The 23,993-nt window shown below is 43.2% G+C and overlaps 1 protein-coding gene and 1 long non-coding RNA gene across 2 annotated transcripts in view; one reads left to right on the top strand and one right to left on the bottom strand.

Annotated features, from left to right (window-relative positions):
- The window catches only part of COL4A2 (collagen type IV alpha 2 chain), a 628,472-nt gene that overhangs the window by 49,962 nt on the left and 554,517 nt on the right, over positions 1-23,993 (bottom strand). Inside the window, exons 42-46 of the mRNA XM_069205111.1 lie at positions 20,603-20,764; positions 11,148-11,246; positions 4,928-5,077; positions 4,711-4,827; positions 3,777-3,968 (exon numbers count right to left, since the gene is read on the bottom strand). Of these exons, the coding sequence (XP_069061212.1) occupies positions 3,777-3,968; positions 4,711-4,827; positions 4,928-5,077; positions 11,148-11,246; positions 20,603-20,764 (720 nt within the window). The remainder of the gene's footprint in view (positions 1-3,776; positions 3,969-4,710; positions 4,828-4,927; positions 5,078-11,147; positions 11,247-20,602; positions 20,765-23,993) is intronic.
- The window catches only part of LOC138250338 (uncharacterized), a 582,532-nt gene that overhangs the window by 64,815 nt on the left and 493,724 nt on the right, over positions 1-23,993 (top strand). The window lies entirely within an intron of this gene.

Raw genomic sequence — 23,993 nt, 5'->3', positions numbered from 1 at the left:
GGGTTCCTCATGAGGGAGAGGATGAGCTGGGTGTCGTCGGCGTAGGAAATGATGTTGAGGCCGTGGGGTCGGACGATGCTGGCGAGCGGAGCCATGTAGATATTGAAGAGTGTGGGACTGAGTGAGGATCCCTGGGGGACTCCGCATATGGTAGTGGTGGCTTTTGACCGGAATGGAGGGAGGCAAACTCTTTGGGTTCTTTCGGAGAGGAAGGAGGTGAGCCAATCCAGGGCTTTGTGGTGAATTCCGGCGTCGAAGAGGCGTGTGCGAAGGGTTTGGTGGCATACGGTGTCGAAGACTGCGGAGAGGTCGAGAAGGATGAGGGCAACGGTTTCACCCTTGTCAAGTCTGGTCCTGATGTCGTCGGTGCAGGCGATGAGGGCGGTCTCTGTGCTGTGGTTTTTGCGGAATCCAGACTGGGAAACGTCGAGTATGTTGTTGTCCTCCAGGAAGCAGGAAAGTTGGTTGTTGACTATCTTCTCTATGACCTTCCCGGGAAAGGGGAGTAGAGAGATAGGTCGGCAGTTTGTGAGGTCTTCGGGATCAGCTTTGGGTTTTTTAAGCAAGGCGTTGACTTCGGCGTGTTTCCAGTTATCCGGAAAAGTGGCAGTCTCAAAGGAGCTGTTGATGACGGACCGGAGCTGGGAGCGATGGTTTGGCTGGCCTTTGTCAAGACGTAGTGGGTGCAGGGGTCTGTTGGAGAGAGTGAGTGGAGCTCATGGTTTTGGTGGTTTCATCATCATTGGTGGGGGTCCAGGTGCTCAGTACGTTGGTGCGGCAGGGTGCGGTGGTGTTGACCGAGTCAGTGGTGGTGGGGGACGGCGTTGCCAAGCTTTCATGTATGTCTGTGATCTTGCAGTGGAAGTAGCTGGAGAGGCAGTCGCAGAGGTCTTGCGAGTGTGCGGAGGGTCGATGGCGCAGGATTTGGGTTTGGTGAGTTCCTTGATGATGTTGAATAGTTCCTGGCTGGTGTGTGTGTTGTTGTCTATCTGCTCTTTGTAGAAGGATCTTTTGGTGGTCCTGATGAGCTGGTGGTATTTGCGCATGGCTGATTTGAGTGTGGTGAAGTTGCTCACTGATTGTTCTTGGCGCCAGGCTTTCTCAGTTTTCTGGCATTCTCTTTTGGAAGCCTGGAGTTCTGCGGTGAACCAGGGAGCTTTCTTGTTGAAGCGGGTGTTGGTTTTTTTTTTTGAGTGGAGCGAGGGTGTTTGCGCAGTTGTCGAGCCATCATTTGAGGTTGAGGTCGGCGGTGTTGGGGTCTTTGGTTTTGGGTGGTGTAGATTGGGCGAGGTTGGAGATCAGCTGTTCCTTGGAGATCTTGTTCCACTTTCAGTGAGGGATCGATGTTGTTGGTGGTGGGCTTCAGGAAGGAGAAGTGAATGCAGTGGTGGTCAGTCCAATGGAGTTCGGTGGTGTGAGTGAAGGTGATGTGGATGCATACATGTTCCTAATTATGGCACTAAGGAGATATCAGTGGAAGTTCTGCCTCATATTCTGGCATAGGCAGATGAGTGGTCCTTATCATGATAGACTTAGTCAATGTTTTTGATACTGTGGATCATGCCCTCTTGTGGGTCGGTCTTCCTTTATTTGCCTAAGTGTCGTAGTCATCCTCAAAATCAAAATCAGTCCACATCTTCTTGTATGAGTGAAATACATGGACAACAACTGGAATTTTTGTGCTATCCTCGGTACAACTAAACTGCATAGATTCCCAACTCATTGTCCCACCACCATTTTTCAACATTTGTGCCAGACCATGTATGAGGCGGAAAACGCCGTTCTTATGTTGACAAAATGCAGATGTACCAATCAGTGTGCCTTAAGAGGGATTTTGCATGGTGCTTGAGACCTTGGCACAGCAGAACAATGTATGTTAGCAGAAAACCGGAGTCAGTAGCTGAAAGGAAAAAATAGTCCCAGTTGACCTGCTCAATTGGTAATCAATATTTGGAGGAGCAGCTGTCAATCTATCTTAAATGTGTAAATTGTTGCCGAGTTGTCACATATGTGGTCAAAGAGTATGGAAACATGCATTTTGATCCAGAAATAGAAATATGGATCTATAATCCAATCATTTATTATGCAGCCTCATTAAAATATTTTAACAACACAAAAAATACTAGAAAGGTCGTAGACAGCAGCACTGAGTGCTGGTGTTATCACACAGAACAACAATCACAATAATTGTATGTATAGCCTCAAGATTTAAAACAAATGCTAAGAAATCAGTTAAATGTAAATTGGTCCAGCGTAACACGCCTCTCACAACAGCAATTAAAATTCTATTCCAATCAACCCAGTTGAAAAATCACAAGGTCATCATCATGATTGAATGAAATGTACAAGTGTGAAATATGTCACATAGGAATTAGACAACTTTCCATGTTTTAGAGGTCAGAGCTGGGACAGCAATGTCCCAGTCTGCAGAGTTAAAAAAAAACAGCAATACTAATCAGCAAAACAAAATGGGAACGACCATTCAAATATAGGCATTTTTTCATAACATCAATATAATTCCTCACAACATTGATTATCATATGTATGCAGCATGGACTCAGCTACTTGTATAGAGTTCCTACAATCTAAAGGATAACTCCAAGGCGTTAAGGCTAGCCACCAAGAAAAATTATGCCTCTGCTCTGTGTGATACAGATATTTTGGAGGAAGAACATTTCAGTTTCAATGCTCCTCCAGCTGTCATTGTATCAACTTTCCACTGAACCTCAGGAGAACACCCTGCTCTTCTTCCATGCATGTAAACTGGCCTCCTCTTGAGTAAATCCTATGCTCTTGGACCATTTTCATTTTGTGTACTCTCCTATGTTCTTGTTCCGGTACTCTGATGCAGCCAGTAGAACGTGTTGGTGTTGTACAAAATGTTTATCAATAAAAATAAATTAAAATATTTTTTAAATATAGCTTCATGCCCCTTAGCTTCTCTGGAAAATTTTGCTAAGCTATGAGTGGCTTAAATGTGATTAAAACAAATTATTAAATTTAGTATTAATTAAAAATAGACTGAAAATTTCACTGAAGATGGTGATATTTTTACTAAATGATATACCAAAAATAGAGTGAAATTCTTGTGGGAGAAAACAGCAAACTTGACACATGACAATGATGACACTGGGCATTTGAAAAACTCATCAATGTAGCACCTGATACCCATATCACTTTTAGTACACACATTTGTTAATGTTGCAATTGGACGAGTTTTAATCAGACAAGTTGTATGGACAGCTCTTCTTATTGATGTTGAATGTTGATAAGCTTAACATCTGTTTTCACAGAGGCTTAGTGGTAAAATGAAGGTCAGGTTTTAGAACACACTGTTTTTGTACCCAGTTACATTGGTCTTACAGTGGTATAGGCTGTCAACTGCTAAGGATTTTGCTGTATGGCCTGCATTTCTAAAGTTCAGTTGGATCCTTCTAATAAGGCCTTTGGCACGGCTTGGTACTAATGGCGAGTAATAAAAAAGTTTTAAAAGTAAGGAGTATTACCAAACTTTAAGCTAACATATCTACATAAGGTTCCCCAGCGCTAGGTAACTTCCTAAGTAATGATACCTTTACAGATGATGAACCTGTGGACACTGTGTTGTGTTTAAACTATGGATAGGATTTAACTCTAGAATTCACGACTTCAAGACTAGAGTTATGCCACCAGATTTCCCATTTTAAGTATACATTGATAGGTTGCAAAGACACCACACACCTTGCAAGGAAGAGTTGTAACAGTCAGTAGAGCTGGCAGAATAAAACACTACATACCCAGGTCTTGGTTGTGTGCTTTCTCCTGCCCTTCAAAGTACAGAAGACTGTATCCACTCCAGAGCTTTGTCATGCCTACTGGGCACATCGGTTCTTGTTCCGACTGGCTGTGTTTGACAAGGAGGTACCCAATGTTAACGCTGCGGCCGGGCATACCAGGCAGTCCAGGGTTACCTGGTTTACCAGATTCACCTTACAAAAAGAAAAGGGTAAAATAAATATTGTTTACAAAGTTCACACCATAGAATGAAGTATGGGCAGGTGGTGCCTTGTTCAAATGTCTTTATAGACAAGACAGTTGGAAAATTGAGGATGACATATGGCATAAACATCTGCACCCATACACTGAGATACTGCCCCCATGACAATTTAGTGCTATAACAGTACAGAAATCTATGAGCAAATCTGTGGCTATGAAACTGAAACAAACATGGATGCCAGAAAGGCAGTTCAAGGAGCTGGACCTTCTTTTGCATATACAATAAGGCTGTTGGATGTTGTTTATTTCTTGACACAAGACACCTTTATTAGCACTAACGCTGATAAAAGCTACTCGTAGAGCACGTACAGTTACCCAGCCAGGGGTTTCAAGGCACTGACATAAAACCTACTTGGCTGTCTTTCTGTTAGTTACCTTTGCTTTGTTATATTGCTTTGCATGTGCATCAGTTTACCAGTAGCAGTTGACAGCGATCCTATGAGCCATTTCAGACAGTTATGTTGGATCACTAAGTGTGCTACATTAATGTGCTCATATTCTTAGGAATTACATAAGACCACAGTTTTCTGAGACATATTCCACAAGATCAACATCGTTTATTTAACGTGATAATAGGTTTCTGGAAATACGAAAGAAATCGTAAGAATAATAGGTGGGTCTTACTTTGGGCAGTAACTGAAAAAGCTGAACATATCCTTGTAAAACATCACTTACCCTCCAACCCGAATTGGCCACGCTGACCTACAAGCCCTGGATCTCCTTGGAGACCTGCAAAAGCAGGCCAGCCTCCGACCCCTGGAAGTCCTTGTGGCCCCGGCGCGCCTCTGAAACCTTAAATGGAGTCATGATCACAGAGGGATTAGTCATAAGAAAGGCCAAAGTTTTATCCTGTAAATGATCACAATGGTTTCAAATGGAAGCAAGTTCGTACCAGGGTCTCCTGGTGGTCCTTGAGGTCCCATATCACCCTGGATTCCATGAGGCCCAATAACACCGTGTACTCCTGGAGTTCCCGGCTCAGCTTGCACCGGTAAAGGTTCTCTGGGAGGAAGGCCTGCTGAACCAGGAGGACCCTGAAAACCTGTCAAAACAACAACATTTGTATTAGAACATCAACACAATCTCGTATATGTTGTGCTCTTAGTAATTTGGCGTTTGAAGAGGCATCTACACTTGTTTACACAAAGGGCCTGATAAAGAGTTATGTTGGGTGGCATCGTCTTGGGAGATACAACTGAGCCTGAATCTGGGTCCCTAGGATTTACTGCACAAGGAAGGAAGGTGGAGCTGTGGCTGAGATCCACCAGCCAAAAGCAGGCAAACTCATGGCAAGAAAGTATCTTGGTATGGAGGCAAGAAATGCACAGGCAGGCATGGTAAGTCTGCAGCTGCATTTTAGTCCGCGTTACCAGGTACCTATCTCATAACTGCACAGTAATGGTGGGAGATGTCCTACGGTACCGTTACCCACCTGTAATTAACATGAACATTTTTTTTTTACGTGAGTGGAATTTTTCAAAGTCTGCCAGGGATTTGCTAAGAGTACATGAGAGACATTATTTATTATTGGTGGTGGGTAGATGGAACAGGGTAAGGAAGGGCCACTGCTTCTAAACTATAAACAAGTAGGTAAAAGCCAGTTGGTTGCAGCACAGGAAGCTATCCTTTTCAGGAAAACACAGGATGGGTGGAGATATAGACTTTTTTTTACTGTCCATCACTGCCAGGCAAACCCAGGCAGTGAGGGACAGTAAAATATAAATAATGCTCCCTCGCTAGAGGTGATGACTCCCATGCCAATCAGAGAATTATCTTTTTTATTTTCATACAGACAATCCTGTTTCTGGATTTTCTTTTTTAAATTAAAAAAAATATATATAGTTTGGAACAAGGCTTCGTCATGCCCACCACTGGAGCATTCCACACTGTAAGAATCTGCACTGAGAAGGTGACATGACATGATAGACAGGGCGACATTTAGGGAGAACTAAAAGTACCTTGTCACAACGAAGATTACTCCTTGTATGAAAGGCTATAATCTAGTGCCAAGCTAACATGGAGCTTTATGTATTTGGCATGTGAATGTGAGACACAATGGCCCGATGTTTTTACTTTTTTAGCGCCGCATTTGCGCCACTTTTTGACGCAAAAGCGGCGCAAACTTACAAAATACAACTGTGTATTTTGTAAGTTTGCGCCGCTTTTGGGTCAAAAAGTGGCGCAAATGCGGCGCTAAAAAAGCATAAATATGGGCCACTATTTTCAAGCAGATACAGGATTGAAAGCAAGTGCAGATTATTCCTTTTCTTCAGACACAGCGCTGAATCATGATCAGCGCAGAGATGAGCACCTGGGTTTTTTAAATTCTGAGGCATCTAAAGATCATACATATAATTGAATATCTCCAAGATAATGAAAGAAATGCAGACAGCAAAAGTCGGTAACAGATAGCAGGGATTGTCTCTCTTCTGTTTAAGTGCAGCTCATCATGATATGACCCCTGGGGCGGTATCATGAACCGTTGCGCTGGCTCCGAGCAGAGCCCAGGGCCTATTCCTTTTACGTTTCTACAATTTATATATATACATTTAAAAATGTTGCCACATTAATGCATGAGCTTTACACAGCACAAGCTGGAAATGGAGAGAGGCAATCCCTGCTCAATGTTTCTGACTTGTGCTGTATCCATTCCGTGTATTAATTTGGAGAAATTCTGAGTTAGATGTATTAACTTTAGACGTTTGAAGTGCACAAAACTAGGTGCTTAACTCCTCTCTTCAAGGTTTTGCATGTCTGCTCCCACTGCAGATGCCTGAGATGGGCGTTACTGAGTGTAGGGTCATGAATGGACTAGACCTTCTCATATGTACTTTCTTGGGTGATATTAGGTGGATCAAACACTAATACACTGTGCTTTGGAGTTCAGGTAGCATTTCAGGCACTATTTGCTTATTTTGTAACGAGGAAAACAAATTGAAATTACCACCGATAATTTCTCTGCGAATGGGAGTTACAGATATGTTTTTCTCCATCACTGCGAGCCAAAGCAGCAATTTCAGCGTCAGGAATGGAGACTGATTGATCATTGGCAAGCATACTAGAGACGTTCCTAGACCAAGTTAATATCGTTCTAGTTCTGTTCCAACACATAGCTTTATTCGGTTACTTTCAACCATAAAAGTAAAACAACCAACAATTGAATGAAAAAGGAAATATAAATTAGGTTAAAAAGAATAAGAATAAGATAAAAACATATATTTCAGCCTTAAAACACATAAAATTATTTTCCTTAAAAAAAAGCACCTAACCCCCTAATACCTAACATTTAAATAGACAAAGCGTTTTGTTTCAGTCTATGTGTATAGTTAAAATTTGGCAACTAAAACCCTTTTTTTTTTTTGGTTTTTTTTTTTGGGTCCTCATCATCATTATTTCCCCAGAAATTTAGTACGTATATGCCAAGCAGCTACAATATACTTACTAACCGCACAGGATAGAGGGAGAGAAGTTTCCCTCATCATGATCCTTAAGGCAACAATACAATGTCTTACCCCCATATTACTGCACACAGGTCGTAACCACTTCCGTCGCGCAATCAAATAAACAGGGCATATAAACATAAAATGTACAATAGATTCAGAAATTTGATTACAACTCGGACAAGTATCAGGACTTGCGGTCGCACTCCATGTGCTGCCATAGGATTTAAGAGGCAGACAGCCATATCTGAACTGAATATATAGACTCTTACTTAAAGGGTCAAGAATTGTATCCATAAATGGTTCCAGATACGGGTACCATTTAAAATCAAAAAATTGTGAAGTCAATCTGCCGTGTGTTGAACACAGCAAGTAGTTTTCCCTGACATATATCCAGTAAACAATTTTTAAATGATTCTTCTGATCCTTCCTTATACTTTCTGGATGACTCCAAAACTCACTAAGACCCAATCTGTGGAACCATTTTGAGATGTGGCTAAACCAGGGAATGGTAAGTACATTTGGTCTGTCTAGAATGTCTTGAATAGACTCCTTGTATGTGGATAGCTCTGGGGTGGTCCATACACGGACCCAGAATAGCAATGGTCGTAGGGCAATTACATCAGAGATGCGTGAAAGGCCAAGGTCCCAGAACATAGGCAGCAGTGGGGTATTGCGAGGACAGGCCAGAGTCGACCTTACAAAGTTGTTTTCCCCCACTGCAAGCTTGCCAGTGTTCGAGGACCCCCAAATTCAGACCCGTAGACCGCAGCGCTCTGTGCCTTTGCTTGGTAAATTTTAATAGTTGGAGTAATCACTCTCTCAGAAGTAGATTTGTGAAAGCGTAAAATGGCCCCAGATCTCTGCGCCAGAATAGCTGAACTTTTTTCAATTTGGGCCCCCCAATGCAGATTGTTGCTAATTCTCACCCCCAAATAATCTATGGAGCTTACCATACCTAGGGGGGTACCATTATGGAAAATTGAATATCGTTCTAGTTATAAGCGTAGCTTTTTTCTTGTAACAGTATACCAGAGGTGTTCTTACGGCAAGATGTAACATTGTTCTAATTGCAGGTGTGACATTTTATACCAGAGACATTTTTATACCACGGTGTAACTCCGTTCTGATCACAGGTGTAACTCTGTTCTGATCACAGGTGTGACTTTTTGAGTAACAGTTTACAAGAGATGTTCCTACACCGCGGTGTAAGATTGTTCTAATCACTGGTGTGACTTTTTCTAGTAGCAGGATACTAGAGATGTTTTTATACCAAGGTGTAACATTGTTCTGTTCACAGGTGTGACTGTCTTGGTAACAGTATACCAGAGATATTCTTACACTAAGGTGTTCCATTGTTCTAATCACAGGTGTGACTTTTCTTCTAGTAACAGTATATCGGAGATGTTCTTAGAGCAAGTTTAACACAGTTCTAATCACAGGTGTGACTTTTGTTCTAATCACAGGTGTGACTTTTTCTAGTAACAGTATATCAGAGATGTTTTTAGACCAAGGTGTGATTAGTTTTAATCACAGGTGTGACTTTTTTCTAGTAGTAATATGCCAGAGACCTTCTTACATCAAAGTGTAACATTGTTCTGATCATAAGTGTGACTTTCCTAGTAGCAGTTTTTCAGAGATAGTTAGAGACCAAGGTGTAACTTAGTTCTAATCACAGGTGTGAGTTTTTTCTGGTAACAGTTTACTAGAGATTGTTTCGAGACCAAGGTGTAAGAGGTGACGAGTTGGACACAGGGTGAGTGCTTTGACATGACAGCTTTATTTTGAGGGAAAGTGTATTACTTTTGAGAAAGCACAGAACCTGAAGGGGAGACAAAATAGATAATGATTTGTTTTCTACAGATGAAGGAAAGCTGTTAGGAGGTCATGGCCAAGACTTCACCAGCAATCTGCAACCGCAAAGACATTGGAAGCTATGTTAGATCTAAAATTTAACAGACAATCAAATAAGGTTCTATGTAGGGCACTGCAGATTGATAATTTACAAGTTTCAATCCCAGTTACATGACGTTGGGAGGAAGATTGTGGTGGACCAATATCAGACGTAGAGTGGGAGCCGGTCAGCACCCATTTTAAGACAGTTTGCCATTTAACACTAGATTCAAGATCACTGAGTTTAACTATCTGCATAGGATGTATCTGATCTCGAAAATATATAAAATTAATCAAGAGTTCCCTAGATGTCAGGTAGAAGACGTTATATCAGTCATCTGTCTTCGCCACGTGGTGTATTACAATGCTAATGAATGATGTGATTTTGAAAAAATCTAAGAGGTGATGGGATCTATGGCATTAAAGAAAATGGAGCATTGTCTCTGGGGAGTGTATTAAAGGTCAAAAAAGGAAAATGAGACGCAAGTTTGCAAGTGATTCGCAAGTGTTTTTCCGTTCTTAGCCAGAAGACGTTTTACTATCCACTTGCTACTTTTAGAAGGTCCAGCATTAAAGAAAAGGACTAGAGATGTCCACAAATGGTCAGTAGTAGAAGAATTATATTGTATGAAAACTAAAACTAACTGTAAAGCAGATAGTGATTTGGACACCTGCAAAAATGTAATGTCTTCATCGCCCAATGACTTACCACCTTAGATGGTGAACACTGGTTTCATTATGCAAACTGTGGTTTTTAATGATAAACAGGTGAAAGAATGTGTAAATGAGGTGGAAGAAGTTACTTGTGTGCTTGGTTAGTTCATGGCCTTGGAGGAAATATTATGTGTGTACATTTGTGACATCCTTCTGGGATTTGTGACACCGTTCTGGGATTTGTGAGGCCCTTCTGGGATTTAGCATGTTGGATGAAGTTTTCTTTCTCTTGTTTCCCAGTGGTCTGTCTTATTAAAACTTCATGAAAGTAAACTTATTTGAACTATTATTGGACTTGTCATATGGAAAGGCAGAGAACGACTACCAACCCAAAAATATGTTTGCACATTAACAATCCTATTGAGAATTAATTCTGCCATAAAGAACAAATTTCAAACATCACAAATGGAATGTATTGGTAACTCATGTGACAACTCGTCAGAACTATTTGGGGACTGTAGAGAAAGAGAACATGCATTCATAAGCACCTATGTTGGGGCATTGATGAGGGAAGTAATCCTACATCTATGGGACTTGTCAATACTCATGTTACTATTTTCTCTTCCACCTGGATGGTGCAACTGTCTGTAGTCTTTCTGGTGCTGTCAGGGTGGTACTGTGGGCACAACAAAGGCAGGGAAGTGGTGCCCAGCAGGTGGTGGCACAGTTCATTTAGCACTCATCACTGAATAGACCATCTTATCATGCTCCTGTTCGTGCAGCTTGAAAATAGTCAGCTCTGATGTAAGAATTTTTTAAGGCCCTGACAACATGAAATTAAGTCATTCAAGTCCTGCTTTTACATAGATCCAAGGGCTTTTTGAGGCCATTTGTTGGATTCTTGTGGCCTCTGGTGTCTATTTGTTGATGTGCCACAAGGCAGCCACCCTGGATGGCCTTAATGAAGCACCAACCCTGCACATAGTAGCAACAGTGAGATTTTTAAGTAATGGCAACATCCAGTGGTGCACTGTATAAACACCAGAATATAACTTCTTTGTTAATAATCACACGCTGTACACCCTACTGCTTTTCTAAAATTACAGTGGGTCTACAGTTACTTACCTGATGGTCCCCTGTCACCCTTGGGTCCAGTAGGTCCACGATCACCAGGGACTCCGGGTCTGCCAAGAAATCCTATGAGACCTTGTTCTCCTTTGTGACCTGAAACAGAAAACCAGCAATGAATATGTTTCAGTACGGTGGTGTTACACTCTGCTATTTGTATTGACTGAGCACATGAACAGAGGGCTTCTTGGTACTGTGAGAAAAAATACAACAGGCTAAGATCAATGACAAAAACTGTAATGGGTGAGAGACGAGAGGACTAGATGTTAAAGATCAAGGTTTTAGTAGATTCCTGAAGCTAGGATGATTTTGTTTCAGTTTACAAAGTACAGAGTTCCATAGCTTTGAAGCAGCTATGGAGAACAACCTATTTCCATGCCAGACTTCTTGTTTTGGGAACAACCAGCAAAAGATGTTTTAGAAGAACCCCCAGATGCAGTGGATAAGTAGAACAATAAAGAGAGTGTTTACCTATTAAGGCAGGTAGCTAATTTGCTAGTTGTCACCTTATGGGCAAAAGCCAATGTTTTGCATATGATTTTAGAACAGAGGGACAGTTTAAGGGAAGGACCTCAAGACATGAAGTAGTCCCAGCTGGGGTCATGCTGACACCCTGGGTCTCTGCATTCTGGACAAGTTGGAGATGGTAAAAATGTTTTTAGGATTATACACACTCTACACTTTGTCTACAAGCAGTTCTGAAGTTTAAAGTCTTGCACTACCCTTTGATTTTTTAGATTGGCCTTTTGATGCAGATCAGTCAAGATCAGGATTTGATTGAGAGTTTGAATATTTTACTGCCGTGCTGTTTGCCAGGCGTGCAGGCCTTCATCAGTCTCACACAGGAAAGACACAAACCATTAAGACAGCTGCATGGGTTTCTTTTGTTTTGTATTTTATATATGGTGCTAAAATCCAAGTTTTGCAGCTGGGCATCGTCGACATCAGTATCAGTTGTGAAGAATTACATAAAACACATCCTTGTCTAAAGGATGAGATGCTTTAGAAATCCACTAGTCAGGTAAAAAAGTCACATGTCCTATTTGGTGCCATGCAATGAGGTGACAAATTATAACAGCATTCCCATCCTAGAACTTTGATAAAAACATCTCTGATTATGGCAAGACTTCAATTACGAGAAGATTATAGCAAAGCTCTGATTTTGGCATCTTACTGATCAGACAAGACTTTGAATATACCGCGGATCTAACTATGCTAAATCTATAAATATTCACAGGCTCTGTTTATGAATAGGATTGGTTTAGTCCAGATTTGGGATTGCCATACGGTTCTCAATATGCCAGCACATTTATTCAAGACATCAGATTACATCAGAGGTCAGGATATAGCATTGTTCTAATTGTACCTTAGCTTTGTTTCTTTCAGTACTTTCTGAGGAGGCCTTTTGTAAATTCCTTTTACATATTTATATTTAATCATTTACTTTCACGAAATGTAGGGTTTTGTGTTTTCAGTGTTTATTTTTTTGTGGATTACAGTTGATATTTTCAAGTGTTTTCAAAAATTTTGAAAATCAGGGGTTATAGTTAGCAGGACGTTCTCTAACATGAAGTGGTGTACATACGAATTTTAGTTGCCTTTTTGCCCTAACATTTTAGTTCAAATTTGGCTAAAAACAGAAACAGGCACCAAGCAGTGTTGTGATATTGTTCAGGAATGTGTTTGAGTGCAAAGAAGTATATAAGTACTAGGTAGAACACAAGACTATTATTTGGAACTCCTCAAAAGGAATAGGATTTTCAGGTGGGAAAGTAGGGTCTGTGCATACTCTAGAAGTTAGTATCATAGATTGATAGGGCCTTGAAAACCACTCAAGAGGATGAGTTTGACTGCCTAGGAAGAACAGAGTTCCGGGGGAAGGGACAGTGAATGGACAGGTGCAGTTGCGGCTGGCGACTCAGCATGGTGGCGGGGCTGGGACAGAGGGGGGGCAAACAAATAAATATATAGATTTTTTTTTTAAATAAATCTACTTACCTTGCAACCGCGCTGCTCCTGTGTCGCCGCTGTCGCACTCCAGGCACAGGCTCCAAGCTTGCCCTGCGCCAATCATGACGCTGGTCAGAGCAGCGTTATGATTGGCTGGAGCGCCCCGGCTGGGCGCTCCAGTGCAGACTGAGAGCCTGTGCAAGCTCTATCCAATTCTGCACCACAGTGCCAGGTTGGAGAGAGCCCTTATGCGCATGTATGTTTGGCCGCCCCGAGACAGCGATCAAACATACATGCGCACTGAGGGGAGTGCTCTGTGCCCTCCCCTCCATGCTCGTCACCCCCATGGCCACGCTCCTTTAGAAACAAAACAACAATAAACAACGTTTATTGTCGTTTTGTTTCTAAAGGTTGCAGCTCCTGCTGCTGCTGGCGGGAGCGGGGGGGGAGGTGCAACGCTCCTCTGCAGTAGCAGAGGAGCCGCTCCTCGACAGGTGAATGGCTAGTGAGGTTCAAGTTGGCTTCTCAGTTCTACCCCTCACTTCAAATACATCTAGAAACAAAAATTCCCAAACCATGCAGTGTGTGAAAATGTGGACACCTCCAATTTTTTTAAATAAATATGAAATCCATCTTCTGATCCCTTCTTTGATGTGTAATCTTAACATAAATATGAAAACCCTTTCGCAATTCATCTGGAGGCCCTCTACATGATCCCCAGTAAAACTAAATTGTACTAAACATTAGTGTTGGACCTTGTCCTTTTTGCAGGGTTATCCCCAATCTTTTTACCTTCTTCCTCCTATATTTGCTGACCTGTTTTTGTTGGCTTTAGGACTATGGGCACCTTACTACTGCTAACCAGTGCTAAAGTGCATATGCTCTTCGTCTAAAATGTACTGATGATTTGTATCTTCATGATTGTCATATTTGATTTACTAGTAAGTCCCTAGTAAAGTGCACTATTGTGCTTAGGGCCTGTAAGTCAAATGCTACTCATGACCCTGCAGTACTGATTGTGCCACCCAAATGAGTGGCCCTGTAAATATGTCTCAGACCTGCCACTGCAGTGTGTGAGTGCAGTTTTAAACTGCCATTTCGACCTGGCAAGTGCACCCACTTGCCAGACCCAAACCTTACCTTTTTCTACATGGAAGCCACCCCTAAAGTAGGCTCAAGGCAGCCCCATGGGCAGGGTGCAGTGCACTTAAAAGGCAGGGCATGTACTGGTGTGTTTTACATGTCCTCATAAGTGCAATACTGCTAAATTTGTTTTTCACTACTGCAAGGCCTATCTCTTCCATAGGGCAACATGGAGGTTGCCTTGAAATATCATGTAAGTGTAATTTCCCATTGGGAGCAGATAGAGATTTGGAGTTTGGGGTCTCTGAACTCACAATTTAAAATATATCTTTTAGTGAAGTTGGTTTTTGAATTGTAAGTTTGAAAATGCCACTTTTAGAAAGTGGGCACGGTCTTGCTTAACCATTCTGTGCCTCTGCCAGTCGGCTGAATACACGCCCGGGTCAGGATGACAATTGGGTTGTTTGTGTATTCACTCTAGACAATCTCACAAAGGGAGCTGAGGTGTGCCCTGAGTATCCTGATGGACAACACCAGGCTGATGGGCCTTCCTGAGCTAGAGTGGTGGGAGGAGCTGACACTTGCACTTGAATAGGGCTGTGCCTGTCCTCACACAATGCAGTCTCCTAACACCTGGAGTGTGTCTGGGGCCAGGGTGGAGAAAGGCAGGGTCTTGAACATTACAAAGACTTCTCTTTGAAGTTTGTCTACTTCAAACAAAGAAATGGGTATAAGTACTAGGCCTCTGACCACTTGTGGACGAAGGACATTCTGCCAGGAAGGAGAGCTGGATGCTGTAGGAGGGACTGCCACGCTGCCTGTTGCTTTGTTGTGCTGGCCTGCTGCTTGCTGCTTCTGTCCTGGGAGTGAAAGGACTGTACTTTGCTTCCTGCTTCCAAAGGTTCTCCAAGGGCTTGGACTGAGCTTGCCTCCTATTAAGAAGTGTCAGGGATATCGAAGACTTCATCTGCCAGTCCCTGGGCTCTTTTGCTGAGAATCCTAACTTGCCAAGTAGTGCCAACTCCAGTCCTTGGGCCCTTGGAAGTGTAAGCTGGTGACCTGAAGGAGAAAATCCATGCACCGACATGCTGCAGCTGAAAAAGCGTTGCAACGCCTGTCCTGTGGCTGGAGAACCGATGCAACTCTGGTCTTGTGGCTGCAGAATCGATGCAGCGCCTATTTCTCCATGGCTCCATCAACACAGCACGTCTGCATTTTCCACATATCGTCCCTGGGCGTCAATTTCTCATCAACCCCGCACTGCAGTAAGGAATGAGACTGCGTGTCCGGAAATCAACGCACCGCCTTTCCTGCGAGGAAAGAATTGATGCATCACCTTCCCTGCCAGTACGGAACTGACGCATCACCTCACCTGCAAGGACAGAATGAACACTTCACCTCCCCAGCACAGTAAGGAACCAATGCACTGCTTTGCTTTTTTTGGTGCCTCACTGTTAGAAATGGGGTTTTTGGTTGGCAGTCAGGTTGCCCTCTGTCCAAGCAATAACCCTCACTCTAGTCAGGGTAAGTCACACACAATCCAAAATCAGCCTGTGCTCACCCTCTGGTAGCTTGGCACGAGCAGTCAGGCTTAACTTAGAAGGCAATGTGTAAAGCATTTGTGCAATAAATCATACAACACCATAGCATAACACCACAAAAATACACCACACAGTGTTTAGAAAAATATATAATATTTATCTGGGTATCTTCAGGTCAAAACGATCAAAGTTGCAATACGAATTTGTAAAGATATCACTGAAAATTGATAGAGAGTGTCTTAAGTCTTTAGAAAGTAAACAAAGTCTCTTTCAAACACAAAGTACCTGGTTTCTGGTGGAAAATCTCCTCAGAGGGCCACAGAGGAAGAGGTGCGTGGAAAAAGGGTGTGTGCGTCGATTTCTCCCCAGCACACACGGACTTGCGTCGTTATTGTCCACACGGGGAAGTCGGGCGTCGTTTTCCGGCGCGCGGACAGTCTCTTTCTGTGGGTCGTGGGGATTACCAGATGTCCCAGGTCTGTGCGTGGATTTTCCTGCTTGTTTTCCGGCTGCGCGTCGTTCTGCAGGGCTGTGCGTCGAAGTTTTGATCTCACGGCAGGCGTCGCGTCGATTTCTCCTGCGGAGTCGGGCGGCGTTGTCCTTGCGAGGCCGTGCGTCAAAGTTTTGATCTCACGGCAGGCGTCGCGTCGATTTCTCCTGCGGAGTCGGGCGGCGTTGTCCTTGCGAGGCCGTACGTCAAAGTTTCGGTCGTCCCGAAGGCGTCGCGTTGATCAGCATCGGTGTGCGGCGTTTTTCTTGCCGCGGAACAAGCTGTGCGTCGAAAAGTTCGGCGCACGGAGCGTCCAAGAGGAAGAGAGAAGTCTTTTTGGTCCTGAGACTTCAGGGAACAGGAGGCAAGCTCTATCCAAGCCCTTGGAGAGCACTTTTACAGTCAGACAAGAGTTCAGCAAGGCAGCAGGCCAACAGCAAGGCAGCAGTCCTTTGTAGCAAAGCAGACAGGTGAGTCCTTTGAGCAGCCAGGCAGTTCTTCTTGGCAGGATGTAGTTTCTGGTTCAGGTTTCTTCTCCAGCAAGTGTCTGATGAGGTAGGGCAGAGGCCCTGTTTTATACTAAGTTGTGCCTTTGAAGTGGGGGTGACTTCAAAGAGTCTCTAAGAAATGCACCCAGCCCCCTTTCAGTTCAATCCTGTCTGCCAGAGTCCCAGAAGGGGGTGTGGTAGTCCTTTGTGTGAGGGCAGGCCCTCCACCCTCCCAGCCCAGGAAGACCCATTCAAAATGCAGATGTATGCAAGTGAGGCTGAGTACCCTGTGTTTGGGGTGTGTCTGAGTGAATGCACAAGGAGCTGTCAACTAAACCTAGCCAGACGTGGATTGAAGGGCACAACAAGATTTTAGTGCAAAGAAATGCTCACTTTCTAAAAATGGCATTTCTAGAATAGTAATATTAAATCCGACTTCACCAGTCAGCAGGATTTTGTATTACCATTCTGGCCATACTAAATATGACCTTCCTGCTCCTTTCAGATCAGCAGCTGCCACTTCAACAGTGTATGAGGGCAGCCCCAATGTTAGCCTATGAAAGGAGCAGGCCTCACAGTAGTGTAAAAACGAATTTAGGAGTTTTACACTACCAGGACATATAACTACACAGGTACATGTCCTGCCTTTTACCTACACAGCACCCTGCTCTAGGGGTTACCTAGGGCACACATTAGGGGTGACTTATGTATAGAAAAAGGGGAGTTCTAGGCTTGGCAAGTACCTTTAAATGCCAAGTCGAGGTGGCAGTGAAACTGCACACACAGGCCTTGCAATGGCAGGCCTGAGACAAGGTTAAGGGGCTACTGAGGTGGGTGGCACAACCAGTGCTGCAGGCCCACTAGTAGCATTTAATCTACCTGCCCTAGGCACATGTACTGCACTCTACCAGGGACTTACAAGTAAATTAAATAGTCAATCATAGATAAACCAATCAGTAGTACATTTTACACAGAGAGCATATGCACTTTAGCACTGGTTAGCAGTGGTAAAGTGCCCAGAGGTCAAAAGCCAACAACAACAGGTCAGAAAAAATAGTAGGAAGGAGGCAAAAAGTTTGGGGATGTCCCTGTCAAAAAGCCAGGTCCAACACTCACCTCCCTGTGGCCTGCGTCATCTTTGTTTTTGGGGCATCCCAGTGCTTCGTGCTAAAAAGATGCAACCATTGATTCTTATGGAGTAAGACTCATTTCAACCTTTAGAAAAGTGATATCTTTACTTGTGTGGGTTGGATTTCTGTCGATTTGGTCTTGTTTTACTCAGATAAATATTGGCTATTTTTCTAAACTGGTGTTAAGTACTTTTGTGGTGTTTTCACTGTGTTACTGTGTGTGTGTGTGCGAGTACAAATACTTTACACATTCTCTCTGAGATAAGCCTGTCTGCTTGAGCCAAGTTGCCAAGTGGGTGAGCAGGGGTTCTCTTAGCTGTGTGGCTCCCTTACCCTGACTAGAGTGTGGGTCCCTACGTTGACAGGGTGCAAACCACTGCTAACTAGAGGACTGAGTTCAGTGCATGCTGGGTTGCTCATCTGACACGCTTGACTCTATAGGACCTATAAGATTGAACTCCTTCAATCATTCATGATGGCTGTCTGTTTACAGTACGTTATGGACTGCCCCTGTGTCACTTCTGAGCAGACCCTATATTTAAGCTGGTTGCCTACAACCAGTGCATGTGGTAGTCAGCACCTTTTGCCCCTGGATACAACTTAGAGGGCACTGTGTCCAGTCTATGGCAGTGATCACTGTCTTCAAATTCCACAGTGAGCTCTATTCAGCATTTATGTCAGTTGCCTGTTACGACTGGAATCATTGGGTTGTTTCAGTGTTGGTTCTAGGTTGCCCCCAAATAACATGAGAATGAATCATTTCTGTGCATGTCATAGGGGTGGGCTCTGTAACTCTAGGATGTGATTAGTGACCAAGGCTGCTGTACACAGTACATGCCCGCAGGTCCCTCACCCGCAGAGTCATTAGAGCACCTTCCACAACGGCCGGTGCCCTGTGCTTGCTGCTTCTATGACACTTTTGGGTGGACTCTATAGACACTTGTTCAGCAACTCCAAACAGTTAGGTACTGACAAGTGTTTGCATTCTGACACTCCTCTTTCAATGACAACATGCACAGCATTGTGTCCTATGACAGTTTAGAAGAACCACTTTGATCACTCAACGATAAATTAAGTTGAAGGACCTCTGTATTAGTTTTCACCTCTTCTTCAACCATTACATACATAGGTAATGCGACCTGTGGCAGCAAAGAGCACCACCCTGGTCCCTACATAAGCCATTGCAGAGCTCTTCACTTGTACCACCTGCCAACTAATGTGCTTTGGTCCCTCATCAAGGGTTTGAAGCACTATATAAATGCAATTAAAATCGTATACTAACACACTAACTTTATGAAGATTGGGGATGTGCATCATGAGAGCTACATTTGGTTCATTTAGTAACAGTAATTACACTTTTCAAAACTGAAATTTCCCATTCTGTTGAGTTGTTTTCCTACAAATGTCTTGGAACTGGACACTGCAAGGTGTTTTAGCTTATTGCAAGATTATATTTATGTGACTACAGTGTTTGTGATCTCAATGTTGAGGAATGTGTTTGTTATTATAATAATATTAGCATGAACTTTCAGCATGTATACCTTTTGTGCTTGGTAACATGCACTGTGGTAGCTTTCTAACTACTTTACTGTTTCTATAGCATGCCTTCTTTGCAAGGAAAGCTGCCCAAATCCCTGTTGAGAAGCACGTACGGGAAGCAATCACCGTTTAAGAGACTTGTGGAGAATCCATTAACCCCACTTGCACATCCAAAGCCTGTCATGCCTTCTAGTGTGCGTGTAGTTCTCCAGTATTTATCAGCATTAATAGCCGTGCTTGTGAATATGTAAACAGAGAATCCCAGTACTCAAGTTAAAATTACATACGCAAATGGCGTCATGTTTTGTTTTCACAGGAACGTCAAATGATGCTCCTAAATCTATTTATTGGCATGTAATACTACATCAGTATTGTTTAATATCATGTGGGGGTAAATCTGCTCTCGTGAGCGAGGAGTGAGTGCTCCAAGTCAGACAACTGAGTGACATTAGGCTGGAGAGTATTAATGCTTTTTATCTGCAGTGCTTAGAAACAGAATAAGTGCGATTTGAAGCACTTTAAAAAAAACCTGAGTATTTGGTATAATTTGAAACTACTTAGCATTTCATGGCTACTTGAAATTTAAGTTTCAGCACTGTATACATGTGCAGCGCACATTACACACACACACACATGCACATATAGCAAATGAAAATACACACATACATTATTTTTTTTTAGGCCCAGCTGGCAAAGCCTTATCTGTGAGTAGTCATGCCTTCCTTTTGCCTTACGTGTCAGTTACACCTGAATATCCAGGCCTGATTCACAAAACATTTTCTGCTTGTAGTTTCCAGGTTAAGACTTGTTTACTTATACCTCGCTCCTGGATTTTCATGAGTAAATCACACGTAAGCCTTGCACAAGATACAGTTATTCCATGGAAAACTTTGTTAATTGGGTCACTGCTAACGATTATTAATCAAACTTACTTTAGGCATGCATACATTACACCTTTTACATTTAACCTGGAAAAAATATTTGTTATTTGGACCCTCAGGCTAGGGAAAGTGAGACGGTCAATAAAGGTTAATACATGTATTGTGGTTATTGCAGGCAGTGGCAGGCAATCATCCAATTGAGGCAGGATTTTTTAAGTGCATTTTCCCCTTACCCTAAAGCTGCCTGAAACTGAGTTGCAATCGAATACATTTGCCTCAATACTCATCGAATGAAACCCAACAAATATTGCTAACCATATCTCAACAAAACAATGCTTTTACTGACGTACCTTTCACTCCTTGGGGGCCAGGGATGCCGGCTAAACCAACATCTCCGAACTCGCCTTTTCCTCCTTTGGCACCAGTCTCTCCCAGAACACCATGCACTCCGGCTTCACCTTTGACCCCTGGCAGAGCATTTAGTCCAGGTCTGCCCATAGGCCCAGGATAACCTGTAAAGTGCATGCATTTTATTAAAAGGCAAGCTAGGAAAATTATGTATACCTTTACCAGTTTCATTTACCAATTACTGCTGTTTTTACAAACTTTGATCTACTATGCATTAAAAACACAATGGAAGACAAATAAATCTTAACAAAGCTCAACTGCTGTGATTGATTACACATAATCGCCCTTTTACATTTTTTTCTCGCTATGGCAGGTGCCATTACCTCTTCGCCTGTCCTTTATTTCTTGAGTTACTTTCCCTCCCACACACATTGATTGTTGATGTAACGTCTGTTTTTTCTTCTGTTAAAGAGGGATATGCCTTCCAGACTCCGTAAGCATATTTAATAATTTTCGTAAAATAAGTGTCCGCAGCAAAGAGGTAGGATTGATGAATTTCTTTCTCTTTATCGAGTCCTGATCTGGAGGCCTCGCGACTAATGTAACTCTCGGGCACACCATTCTGCAAGGCAAATGTGGCAAATCTGTTTTGATTGCAATAGCAGCCTAGGCCAATCAAGAAGTCCTAGAACTGTGTGGCCGAATTATCCCGGAGAGCGCAGGGTCCTCTTCCAGCAGGATGCCCGACTAGGTAGTGGGACCATCTAACTAACCTGATCCCATCGATGCAAGACTGCCTATAGAAAGCTGCCGTTGACGTAGAAGAGGGACCCACTTTTGCTAACATGTCTCGAGGAGTGCTTAATTTGTAAATTAAAAACGTGCCAGAGCCCAAAGCTATGAAACTCGTGACTCCTGCAATTACATGTGTGAGCACCGAATACTGAGGTAGCCTAATCCTAAAGCCATCTCGGGCCGCTTTCATGTATGTAGAGCCACTCTCTGCCCCTTCAGCTCACTCTTGCAGCTTTCTGCTTTCTCACTTTGTGACGCCTTTCTATCCTTTCGTCTTTCCCATGTGTCTTTCGCTCACAGTAAATGCCTGATATAGAAAAATAAGGGCCAGACACCAAAAATAAGTGCCGGCAGTGGTTGAAGTCCATTAAAAAAGGTATGAGAACTATGATGCTGCATGCAAAGGGGCGGGGTCAAAGGTGTGGCCAAAAAACAAAATATTCTGTACTTTTTTGGGTCTTTCACTGTCAGGTAGCTACATATAAAATAGAATGCAGCTTATATAAAAAATACATTTAAAAAGTTGTAACTCACTGAGAAATTCACTAGAGTAAATTATGAAACCTCTATTAGTTAATACAATGCAGAGGTCTGTGTGTTACTGAAGGGCCACAGAATCTTGGTTGGTACAGTGGAGAACAATGACTTGTGTATTTTTAGTGCAAGGAGGTCAAAACCTATGTGAATATGTAAGTCATTCTTTTAAACTTGCTTTACAAACAGTATACTGTAATCTGCTTCAAAATGCACAAAAAGGTTTAAGATAAAATGATGCTTCCAAAATATAGATTTTGGAAATATCCAAACTAAACGTAATGCATTTTTTTTACATAACTGTCCCTTCAACACCCCATTAGGGGTAGTAACCTCTATGGAAATATGATTTCAATTGAAAGCATACACTTCACAGCTCAGGTAATTCTTTGCACTACCACTCAAGAAATCTTTGTCACCAGAAAACTTTGAGTTATTCGATCAGTATCGGCTCCCAAGCATCCTTTACATTTGCAGATTACTCTACACATTTTTAGCTTCACTTGTTGCTCACATTTGCATGTCTTTTAGGGAAACAGGCACCCTGGCAGAAAGGTTTGTTTAGTTATCTGCCGGCTATGGTTTCACAGCACACAAGACTCATTGCATGACACTTCAGCTGAAACATTTAATATAAAGGAATTAACCATCCTGGGATGTGAGAAAGTAGCCTCTTTCTAGCATGGTTACCCCCATTTTTGGCCTGTTTGTCAGTGTGTTTGACTGTGTCACTGGGATCCTGCTAACCAGGACCACAGTGTTTATGGTTTGTGGCCTACTTGTCAGTATGTTTCACTGTTTTTGAAAGTATGCTAGACTGTATCACTGGAGTCCTGCTAACCAGGACCCCAGTGTTTATGCTCTCTCGGTTTCCAAATTGATCACTACATACTGGTAACTCAGTATTACACTCCACATTGGCATACTGGTCACCCCTTATAAGTCCCTAGTATATGGTACTTAGGAACACAGGGCATTGGGGTTCCAGGGGATACCTATGGGCTGCAGCATTACTTTTGCCACCCATAGGGAGCCCATGCAAAGGCTTCTACAGGACTGCCATTGCAGCCTGTGTGAAATAGTGCATACATTATTTCACAGCCATTTTCACGTCACCAGGTCACTTATGAGTCACCTTTATGTCAGGTCTTTTAACCCTGAAGGCTGGGTGCAAAGTACCTGTGTGTGAAGGCACCCCTGCACTAGCACAGGTGCCCCCACGTCGTCCAGGCCCATTTTTCCAGACATCGTGAGTGCGGGGACCCCATTTTATGTGTGCACTGGACTGAGGTCAATACCTATGTCCAGTTTCACAATGGTTACCCCAAATACAGCCATGTAAGGTGTCTAACAAGTGGGAATTGTACCCCAATACTGATTCCAGTATTGATTGCACAATCCCATGCACACTGGGGGCTCCACAGTGGACCCACAGTACTGCCATACCAATCTTCTGAGGTTTTCCAGACATCCCAGCTGCTGCCACCTCACAGACAGTTTCTGCCCTCTTGTTGCTTGAGCAGCTCAAGCCCAGGAAGACAGAACAAAGGATTTCCTTTGGGAGAGGGGTGTTACACCCTGTCCCTTTGGAAATACGGGTTACAGGCATGGGAGGGGTAGCTTCCCAGAGCCTCTGGAAAAGTTTTGAAGGGCACAGATGGTGTCCTCCTTGCATAATACAGTCTACACTGGTTCAGGGACCCCCAGTCCCTGCTCTGGCCCGAAACTGGACAAAGGAAAGGGGAGTGACCACTCCCATGTCCATCACCACCCCAGGGGTGGTGCCCAGAGCTCCTCCAGAGTGTCCCAGGGTTTTGCCATCATGGATTCCAAGATGGTGGGGCACTCTGGAAGCATCTGAGTGGCCAGTGCAAGCAGGTGACATCAGAGACCCCTCCTGATAGGTGCTTACCTGGTTAGGTGATCACTCCCCCTTTCAGGGTTATTTAGGGTCTCTGCAGCTGAACCCTCCAGGAACTCTACAAAACTGCAACAAAGAAGCAAAGACGACTTCTGCAACATTGTAACTTCAGCTCCTGCCGGCAACTGCAACAGTTTCTAGGT

The sequence above is a fragment of the Pleurodeles waltl genome, chromosome 8 (assembly GCF_031143425.1).
Source record: "Pleurodeles waltl isolate 20211129_DDA chromosome 8, aPleWal1.hap1.20221129, whole genome shotgun sequence".
NCBI lineage: Eukaryota > Metazoa > Chordata > Amphibia > Caudata > Salamandridae > Pleurodeles > Pleurodeles waltl.
The sequence above is the reverse complement of the archived record's forward strand: the minus strand, read 5'-3'. Positions and strand labels throughout refer to the sequence as shown.